The following is a 10,069-nucleotide window of genomic DNA, read 5'->3' on the forward strand; positions in this document are numbered from 1 at the left end:
TACAATATTTATTTATAACAATAATAAACATAATATTAAAAATAATTTAAAAAAGTACATACCCTTACAGTTGGTATATCGTTTGATATTAAATTTTTAAAAAAAATCGACTGCGCATGAATTTATTTTATGACCAACGCATGGAAAATATTTTAATAGAGGATCTAAATCTGTTAAAGCTTTTTTCATGTTAAATCCAGAGTCTGCTACAGCGTATAGAGCCTAAATTAAAAAAAAAAATTTTTATAATCCATACTCTTCTTGTGATATATTTGAAAAAAATGTAATTCGGTCAAGTGATATAAACCCAGAACTCGACTACGAAGACGATAATTTTTATCAACATAATGAAAAGTTGCACTTAAATAGGCTTCTTGCGAAATTGAAGTCCAAATATCGTGTGTGAGCGAACCATATGATAAATCGTTCATATCTTTTTGTACATTTATCTTTACTCTTTCATACTTAAAATAACATAGTTATATATATATGTATATATATATATATATATATATATATATATATATATATATATTTGTAAAAAATACTTACCATTTTCGGAACTAAAGTATATGATATTGTTTGTCGTTGAGGCAGTTTGTAATCTTGATTTAAACATTTAACAAAATCAATAAATGATTGGTGATTTACAAGGCACATCGGCATATTGGCTTTGAGAAGGAAATCAAGCAATTTCTCAGTTATAACTTCTTGTCTTTTTAATGTAAACCTTTTATTACTGTAGCTGTTTTCATCAACTTCTATTTCTTCATTTTTTTCAAAATCTAAATCGTAAAGAACATCTAGTTCTTGTCTTTTGACATTACAATTCGATGGTCCAAATATTTTATGAACAGATTTTAGGTGCCAAATTATGTTGCTTGTGGAATTGCCGGACCATTTTATTTTCCATTTACTATTGTCCTCGGGATACTTCATTTTACAACCCAGCAAGAACAAGACGCATTTAATACGTATTATTTTAATATTATTTACGTTTTTTCTAGAGTAGACAATAAAAACAAGTTTTAAAAACGATCATTCGAGATGAGTTTCAGCGGAATACAAAACTTATCTTTAAGAGACGTATTAAATACGTATATTTTCTGTATGTGCAAGCGCATAATAATAATTTTCGCGTAAATCCGGATTTTACGGAACAGCCAAATTATGTGACACACTTTTTCAAGTTAGTTTTAAAGTTGCATAGATGAACTTGATTTGGTGTGTAATTTTTTAGAAATATGTATCAAAAGAGACTTTTTTTGAATAATGCAATTATGGAACTTGTAATCATAGCGTTACTTGTGAATAATTGTGTGCGTAAAAGATGTCATTATAGCGTTACTTGTGAATAGTTATGTGCGTAAAGGATATGTCATTATAGCGTTACTTGTAAATAATTGTATGTGTGAAAAGATGTGTGAATGCCTTATAGCATTACTTGTAAATAATTGTATTTGTGAAAAGATATGTGTGAATGCCTAGGGAATGCCTACTTGTAAATAATTGTATGTGTGAAAAGATATGTGTGAATACCTAGGGAATTAACTTGTATATAAATTGTGTTGAATTTTACAAAGATACATCGGCGTTTACGCACAACTAAAAAACGATCTTTTTTATGCGAAACTACAAGCTATTTCGGCGAAATGGCGACTAAACTTGATTTAAAGTTAATTCCAGAGTTTAGTGGAAACGATCAACAGTCAGTTGCGGAGTGGCTGGAAAAGGTTGAATTGGTATGTAAAGTAATTGGTGTAACCGATCTGGCACGTGTGGTTCCTCTCCGTCTCACTGATGGTGCATTCGTAGTGTATCAACAGTTAACAGAGACTGATAAAGAAAATTTTAAGAGAATAAAGAAGGCTTTGCTTGAAGCTTTTGCCGTTGATGGATTCACAGCCTACGAGCAGTTTGTCACGAGAAAGCTGAAACATGGAGAAGCAGTTGATGTTTATTTGGCAGAACTACGAAGATTGTCTACCCTAATTGGTGGGCTACCAGACAAAGCGATCGCGTGTGCCTTTGTTGCTGGGCTCCCCGAGGAAGTTCGACGAATGCTGAGATCGAGTTCTCGTATGGACGATCTTACAACTGTTCAAATACTTGCGCGAGCAAGGACTCTGATGATCGAGGAACGGAACAACGGGATGGTGGAAAAATTTGCTGTAGCTGCAATGAAAAGTAGTGATCCGAGGTTGCTAGAAGATAAAACACAATCAGTGTGCTATGAATGCAAACTTCCCAATCACTTTGCGAGAGATTGTCATTTAAGAAGACATAATTATCGAAACAAGTCAAGTAGAAGACGGGAGTCAAGCGATGTGCTGTGTTACTCGTGTCAAGAGTATGGACACATATCAAGAATGTGTCCAAAAAACGGAGTGAGGGAGAAGACGTCTGCGCCAGTTCTCTCCCTAAACAATCAATAATGGCGTTACCTACCATGCTCTTGGATATTAACGGTGTATTTCAGGATGTGCTAATTGACTCAGGGTGTACCTGCTGCATCATTTATAAAAAATGTGCGACAAAAATAACGAAGAAAGAAGTTAGCGTGGTAACTGTAAATGGACAACAACAGCAGTGCGAAGGTGTTAGCCAAACTCGAATCACCGCGCCAAATGGAAATACAGTGTGTGTGGAAGCACTTGTGGTCAATTTCAAACCGCTGGGTTTTTGTTTCATAATGGGTATGAATGGAATAGTGGCACTTGGTGGAGTATCGATTTCTGCAACGCGGGATGTTTGTTTTATGAAAAAAGAAGCATGTTTACTTGGTTTAAAAAGCGATTTGTCAATAGATGTTCATGATATGAATATAACGGCTCAGGATTTCACAGCTTCATTTGAAAAGAAAAATAGAGAATGGATAATTGCGTGGAAATGGAATACCAAACCTGAAAATCTGGTGAATAGAATTGCTGAATATACCATCCCCATCGGCATAAAACACGATTACGAAAAAGAAATTGAAGGGTGGATAGAGAAAAAATGGCTGCAAAAGTACGAAGCGAAAAAACACGGTCCAGTAAAAGGTTTGGTTCCACTTATGGCAGTGGTGCAGCAAAACAAAGGGAAAGTGCGACCAGTGTTAGACTTCAGGGAGCTGAACACGTTTATTGAACCATTTACGGCGAACACGGATGCATGTGCTGACAAACTTCGAGACTGGAGACGGCTTGGAGAAAATATTTCAATTATTGATTTATCATCGGCCTACATGCAACTCAAAATCAGCGAGGAACTCTGGGCTTACCAAACTGTTGTGTTCCGTGGACAGAGGTTTTGTTTAACACGTTTGGGATTTGGTCTGAACGTTGCGCCCGTCATAATGAAAGCAGTTTTGGACAAAGTTCTATCGCAAGACGAAAAGATCTGGAAGGGAACATCATCATACATTGATGATATTCTTGTAAATGAAGACATCGTATCAGTTCGCAGTGTACTTGATCATTTGGATATGTATGGATTACATTGTAAGCCGGCGGTTCGTGTGTCCGAAGGGGCGAGAGTTCTAGGATTACAAGTTGGAATTGAAAATAAGAAGTTATTTTGGAAGAGAGACAACGATTTTGGTGAAATTCCAAGTTCTCTAACGAGGCGAAAAATCTTCTCTTTATGTGGAAAAATGACAGGGAATCTTCCAGTTTGTGGTTGGTTGCGTGTAGCTTCGTCATTTGTTAAAAGGACGGCAAACGCCCTAACGAAAACATGGGATGAGAAGATACAATGCGATTTTGTTGAAAAAATGGTGAACGATATGGTAAAAAGAACACGTAACGACGATCCTGCCAAAGGAGTTTGGAATGTTTATGGCAACGAGGCAACAGTGTGGGTGGATGCTAGTTCACTAGCGCTAGGTGTGAGTATCGAAGTTGATGGCAATATAATCGAAGACGCTTGTTGGTTAAGAAAAGATGATACAACACATATAAACATGTCTGAACTCGATGCAGTAATCAAAGGACTAAACATGGGTCTCAATTGGAAGATGAATGTCTTGCATATTTGCACTGATTCGAAAGCAGTATTACATTGGGTCACCGATGCACTGACTGGAAAATCTAGATTGAAGACAAAGGCTTCAAACGAAATGCTGATTAGAAGACGGCTTCAGACCATTACGAATATTGTGGAGGAATACAAACTCAGAGTGGATATTAAACTAGTGCCCTCGGAGTCTAACTTAGCCGATGTACTTACTCGAGTGCCTGGAAGTTGGTTGAAAATGATCGATAAGCCCACTGAACTTGCTGCAGGTGGAACGATTAGTGCTTCTCTATCTCCCAAAGAAATAAACCATGTTCATAAGTCCACGGGACATTATGGTGTGAAGAGAACATTGTATTTTGTTCGTAGAATTGACCCATCAGTAAGCAGGGAAGAAGTCAGGCAAGTGGTTGAAAAATGTGTAACCTGTCAATCAATTGATCCAAGTCCGATAAAGTGGCCGAAAGGGAAGATCGAAGTAAAAGGGACGTGGCAACGGCTTGGTATGGATATAACTCATTATGAGGGGCAACATTTTCTTACCCTGATTGACTGTGGGCCTTCACGATATGCAATATGGCGCCATCTTAAAGACCAAACTAGTGCATGTGTCATTCAGGAATTAAACGAAATCTTTCTTGAACGAGGCGGTCCAAACGAAATTCTGACGGATAATGATACAGCATTTCGAAGCACATTATTTTCGCAATTTATGAACAAATGGAACGTTAAACTTCGCTTCAGGTGCGCTTACGTTCCTTCAGGGAACGGAATTGCAGAACGGTGCCATCGAACAGTGAAAAGAACGGCGAAGAGAGTTCCGTGCAGCATACCCGAGGCAGTTTATTGGTATAACGTCAGCCCAAAAGACTGTTGTAAGTCATCTACAGCACCCGCAAATAAATTATACCATTACGAAATTAGAGTTAGAGGAATTGACGACGATAAAAACGCATATGAACCTCATGAGAAGATCACCAACAAGTTTAAACTCGGCGATGAAGTATGGGTAAAGCCCCCGGACAACCGATGTGACTCTCAATACAAAATTGGGAGAATTACAGGAATTATTTCGGAGCAAACGGTAGAAGTGGACAAAGTATCCCGGCACATACGCGACCTAAGACCCGTCAGAGTTGATAACAAGTCGAATGAGGATCTAGAAGATGATGAAGAACTGTGCGTTGTGTTACCTGAAGACGAGACAAACCAGACGCCAATGTTGCGAAGAAGCACCCGAAAAAGGATGGCACCTGAGCGATATAGTCCGTGAGGTGAAGTGGTCGTTATGACCAAGGGGGAGTGTAATTATAGCGTTACTTGTGAATAATTGTGTGCGTAAAAGATGTCATTATAGCGTTACTTGTGAATAGTTATGTGCGTAAAGGATATGTCATTATAGCGTTACTTGTAAATAATTGTATGTGTGAAAAGATGTGTGAATGCCTTATAGCATTACTTGTAAATAATTGTATTTGTGAAAAGATATGTGTGAATGCCTAGGGAATGCCTACTTGTAAATAATTGTATGTGTGAAAAGATATGTGTGAATACCTAGGGAATTAACTTGTATATAAATTGTGTTGAATTTTACAAAGATACATCGGCGTTTACGCACAACTAAAAAACGATCTTTTTTATGCGAAACTACAATAATAATAATTTTCGCGTAAATCCGGATTTTACGGAACAGCCAAATTATGTGACACACTTTTTCAAGTTAGTTTTAAAGTTGCATAGATGAACTTGATTTGGTGTGTAATTTTTTAGAAATATGTATCAAAAGAGACTTTTTTTGAATAATGCAATTATGGAACTTTAATTCTAAACGGAATTCTTTGATGTAATATTTTATTTATATTTTTCAAGTATATATCGAAGCCTTCGATATATACTTGATGACCAGCATTCCTTCGACAAAAGAATGCTGGTTCATTTTTCTTATATTTTCTCTCGCCGTTAAAAGCCTTTTTTCTTACTACCTGCCGAATTTCATTGAAAAAAAGTATACTTAGACACTTTAATACTATACTCCAATTAAGTAAAAGTTTGCTTGTGGTTTGGACATCACGTATATATCAAAAGAATGCTTGTTCATTTTTCTAGCATGTTCTCTCGCCCTTAAAAAACTCTCTCTCCTTCTCCCTCTCTCTTCTCTCTCTCTCTCTCTCTCTCTCTCTCTCTCTCTCTCTCTCTCTCTCCTCTCTCTCTCTCCTCTCTCTCTCTCTCTCTCTCTCTCTCTCTCTCTCTCTCTCTCTCTCTCTCTCTCTCTCTCTCTCTCTCTATATATATATATATATATATATATATATATATATATATATATATATATATATATATATATATATATAATGTTAATAACTCAGTTATAAGTTAATTAAAAAGTTTATATATGCAAAAGTTTTATTTAGGTTTTTTCAATATTGTTAAATATGGCATACTTCAAAAAGTACCGTAGATTAAATGCAATATTAGATACTATTGTTGATTCAACCAGCAATGGCAGTGACATTAGTGATATACCAACAACACAGCCTTTGAAAGACATCATGGAAAAGCAAGTTAATTACTTGTCTGATCATAATAGTATTTCTGATTTTGGATATAATGATAAATATATATCTTCCGCTGAATCAATTGGTAATCCTGATATATTCCCAATAAAAGATTCATTAACTTTCAGTAAAAAACTAAGACTTTTGGTACTAAAACACAACCTGAGTAATAATTGCAAAAATGATTTTCTTGAATTGCTTATAAATGAAGGGCATTGTTTACCAAAAAATTGTCGAACTTTTCTGAATACTCCCAGGAGTATTGACTTTGAAGAAAAGGCAGGAGGGTTTTTCACTTATTTTGGAGTTGAAGTTGGAATTGTGAGGGAACTTAATAAAATTCAAAATAATAAAGTTGACAGTGTTCAGCTATTCATTAACATTGATGGCCTTCCAATTTTTAAATCATCTAAAAAGCAATTGTGGCCTATTCTAGGGAGGTTTTTGCATTCAGATGTTTTTTTAATTGGCTTGTTTTGTGGATTTTCAAAACCGAATTCTGTAGAGGTGTTTCTTTCTCAGTTTATAGATGAGATAAAGTTATTGCAGTTTTCTGGAATTTTATATGAGGGTAAGAGATATCCATTTTCAATAAAAGGTTTTATTTATCAAAGGTATTATTGGCCATACTGGATATTTTTATTTTGAACGTTGTCAAGCAAAAGGTACATACAAAAACAATAAAATTGTCTTTAATGATTTCCATGATTGTTTGCCAAGAGAAACACATGAATTTAATGCTTTCTTGTACAAAGACCACCAAAAAGTTTGTACTCCTCTAATAAGTTTTCAAATTTCTTGTATTAATAGTTTTGTTTTAGACTACATGCATTTGACATGTTTAGGAGTAATGAAACGAATTCTAACATTTTTAATACAAGGGCCAAGAATCTGCAAGCTATCAAATTTACAAGTTCAAAACTTATCTGCAAGGTTAGTGGCCTTAAATGGTATGCTACCTTCTGATTTTGTTCGGCAACCTCGATCATTGTCCGACTTACCATTTTGGAAAGCTACTGAGTTTAGGCAGTTCTTATTATACTCGGGGCCTTTAGTTTTAAAAGGCATTGTTTCCAAAAAAGTATATGATCATTTTTTGTGTTTTCATGTTGCTATGAGAATACTTTTGACTGAAGACAATGATTTCAGGAATCATTTTGTTGTTTATGCACACAATTTGCTTGTATTCTTTGTTAGGTCAGCAAACAATATATATGGTGATGACTTCTGTGTTTACAATGTACACAACCTAGTCCATATACATGAAGATGTTGTTTATATGGGGTGTTCACTAAATCAAGTATCAGCCTTCCCTTTTGAAAACTATATGCAAAAACTAAAAAAGTATGTACGCAATTCAAGTAATCCTGTGGTTCAAGTGGCAAAACGATATGCTGAGTTTAATGAAGTAACATTTCATTCAACGAAAACCATCTCAATAGAAATATCCCTTCGATTCCGGGATTCTTGTTTCCTTATTAAAGATCAAACTTTTTGCTTGTTGAAAGAAAAATTGGATTGTGGTTGCTATATTTGTATTTCAGTACTGCAGGGTACATTGTTAGCCCAAGACGCTCAAGACTGAATCAGGAACATGTTAATATGTTAGTGTTTCTATCTGAAAGTCTGGAAATGGCAAAGAAAGTAACTTAAGGAATAACTGTGTAGACCAGTATTGATTTGGGTGAAAAATGTTGTTATTTATCTAGTTATTTAATTACTCAAACGTTTACAATCCTTGGCTTGAAATACTTAAATTATGCCGTTGTTGTTTTGTTTTTTTACATGTATAATAATATTTTAATTTACTTGTTGTTCAGTTATGGCATATTTTGTTTAATTTATAAAAATGTTAAAGTTTATAAATAAGAGTGATTATTCAGTCATGGCTTATTGTTTTGTTATTTATCTAGTTATTTAATTACTTAAATGTTTACAATCCTTGGCTTGAAATACTTAAATTATGCCATTGTTTTTTTACATTTATAATAATATTTTAGTTTATTACTTGTTGGTCATGGCATATTTTGTTTAATTTATAAAAATTGCGTTTTTTAGGTTTGTAATTTTTCATTTATTATTTGTGGAAAAAGTTGAAACACAATTTTAAACAAGTATGAAGAATGGCATTGTTTAACTTTATTAATAAAAATAGTGTGTTTTTCAGCTAGCATGTTTTTGTGTTTTGCTTTGATACAAAGAATCGTGAATTTTTATTGGCAAATTTAGTCTAAATTAAACTTTGGTTTGGTACCGAAATTGGTACCGAGAACTGTAGATTTTCACTGGTATCGGTACCGAATACTGTAATTTTGTTACTGTGACAACACTAATTAGAAGTTATATTTTAAAGCAGAAACTGTAGTCATATTCAATGCCAATGCTTCATTTTTAAATAAAACAGTTAAAGATCTGACACTACTTCCAGGTAATGCTGTAGTAAGAATAACTTCTAAATAGTTTCTTAAAATTACAAATAAATTTATGTCTTTATCCATGGTATCCATGGTGAAGTTAGCTCACCTAGTTTATAAGTATATAAAATTCCCACTTAAATGCAGCTAAATGAGAAAAAAAATTCTTTTGATATGACTCACTTTGGTATGATACGATATATTTATTTATTTTTTATTACATTTAAACAATTATTTGCAATAGATGCATCTGATGATGATGAAAGAGTAGATTTTATTCGAACAAATAAAAAAAGAAGTATGAATTCCCAATCACCAAGTCACCATGCTGGGTCTAAACCAAACAAAAAGTCCTGTAAGTTTATAACTTCGATTTGATACTCTGATCAATTTCAAATTTAATTTCGATCTGAAATTGGATTTGTTGTTTAGGAAAAGAAAAGCAACAGTTTCCAATGGCAGAAGGAAGTCAATCCCAATCGCCAAGTCATCATATTGGGGTTAAACAAAGCAAAAGCTCAAGTAAGTTTATAAACTCGTTTTCACACTCTAATCAATGCCAATTTAAATATGATCTGAAAAGGGATTTATTGTTTAGAAAAAGAAAAGCAACAGTTTCCAATGGCAGATGGAAGTCAATCCCAATCGCCAAGTCACCATATTGGGGTTAAACAAAGCAAAAGCTCAAGTAAGTTTATAAACTCGTTTTCACACTCTAATCAATGCCAATTTAAATACGATCTGAAAAGGGATTTATTGTTTAGAAAAAGAAAAGCAACAGTTTCCAATGGCAGAAGGAAGTCAATCCCAATCGCCAAGTCGCCATATTGGGGTTAAACAAAGCAAAAGCTCAAGTAAGTTTATAAAAAGAAAAGCAACAGTTTCCAATGGAAGAAGGAAGTTAGTTTGGTTTTAATTTAAAAAATAGTTGAACTTTTTTTGTTTACTAAAATTTATTGTATCAATTAGATGTGATTATTTTATTATTAATTATATAGGACATCTTTAACAGTGCATTGTTAGATGCAATGTTATATTTTACAGTACAAAGTTGAATTTTAAACAAAAACGTTTTCAATATTCTAGAGTATCAACGTAAGAAAC

The 10,069-nt window shown here is 34.1% G+C and overlaps 2 protein-coding genes across 3 annotated transcripts in view; one reads left to right on the plus strand and one right to left on the minus strand.

Annotated features, from left to right (window-relative positions):
• LOC149889723 (E3 SUMO-protein ligase ZBED1-like) overlaps positions 1–1,024 on the minus strand; it is a 2,569-nt gene extending 1,545 nt beyond the window's left edge. The window contains exons 1-2 of one of the 2 annotated variants that reach the window (XM_090086170.1): positions 553–1,024; positions 63–464 (exon numbers count right to left, since the gene is read on the minus strand). Coding sequence is in view for 1 of the 2 variants with exons in the window: in XM_090086169.1 (XP_089942295.1) it covers positions 1–31 (31 nt within the window). In the remaining variant the exon portion in view is untranslated. Of the gene's footprint in view, positions 465–552 lie in introns of both variants that reach the window. The other variant, XM_090086169.1, reaches the window with a different exon arrangement.
• A 1,409-nt stretch (positions 1,025–2,433) lies between these two features.
• On the plus strand, positions 2,434–9,653 carry LOC149889724 (uncharacterized). The gene is made up of 4 exons (XM_090086131.1): positions 2,434–5,750; positions 7,749–9,320; positions 9,415–9,487; positions 9,564–9,653. Exon 1 carries the CDS (start codon positions 2,435–2,437, stop codon positions 5,267–5,269), a length of 2,835 nt encoding a protein of 944 aa, XP_089942257.1. The 5' UTR covers position 2,434; the 3' UTR covers positions 5,270–5,750; positions 7,749–9,320; positions 9,415–9,487; positions 9,564–9,653.
• The last annotated feature ends 416 nt before the right edge of the window (positions 9,654–10,069 follow it).

Source organism: Hydra viridissima, unplaced genomic scaffold (assembly GCF_058129835.1).
Source record: "Hydra viridissima isolate aposymbiotic clone 2 unplaced genomic scaffold, HvirCarnegie_v1 scaffold_4, whole genome shotgun sequence".
NCBI classification, from domain to species: Eukaryota; Metazoa; Cnidaria; class Hydrozoa; order Anthoathecata; family Hydridae; genus Hydra; species Hydra viridissima.

Excerpts from the sequence above, each read along its gene's own strand:
- LOC149889724 (XM_090086131.1), top strand. The coding sequence starts at position 2,435 with ATGGCGTTACCTACCATGCTCTTGGATATTAACGGTGTATTTCAGGAT.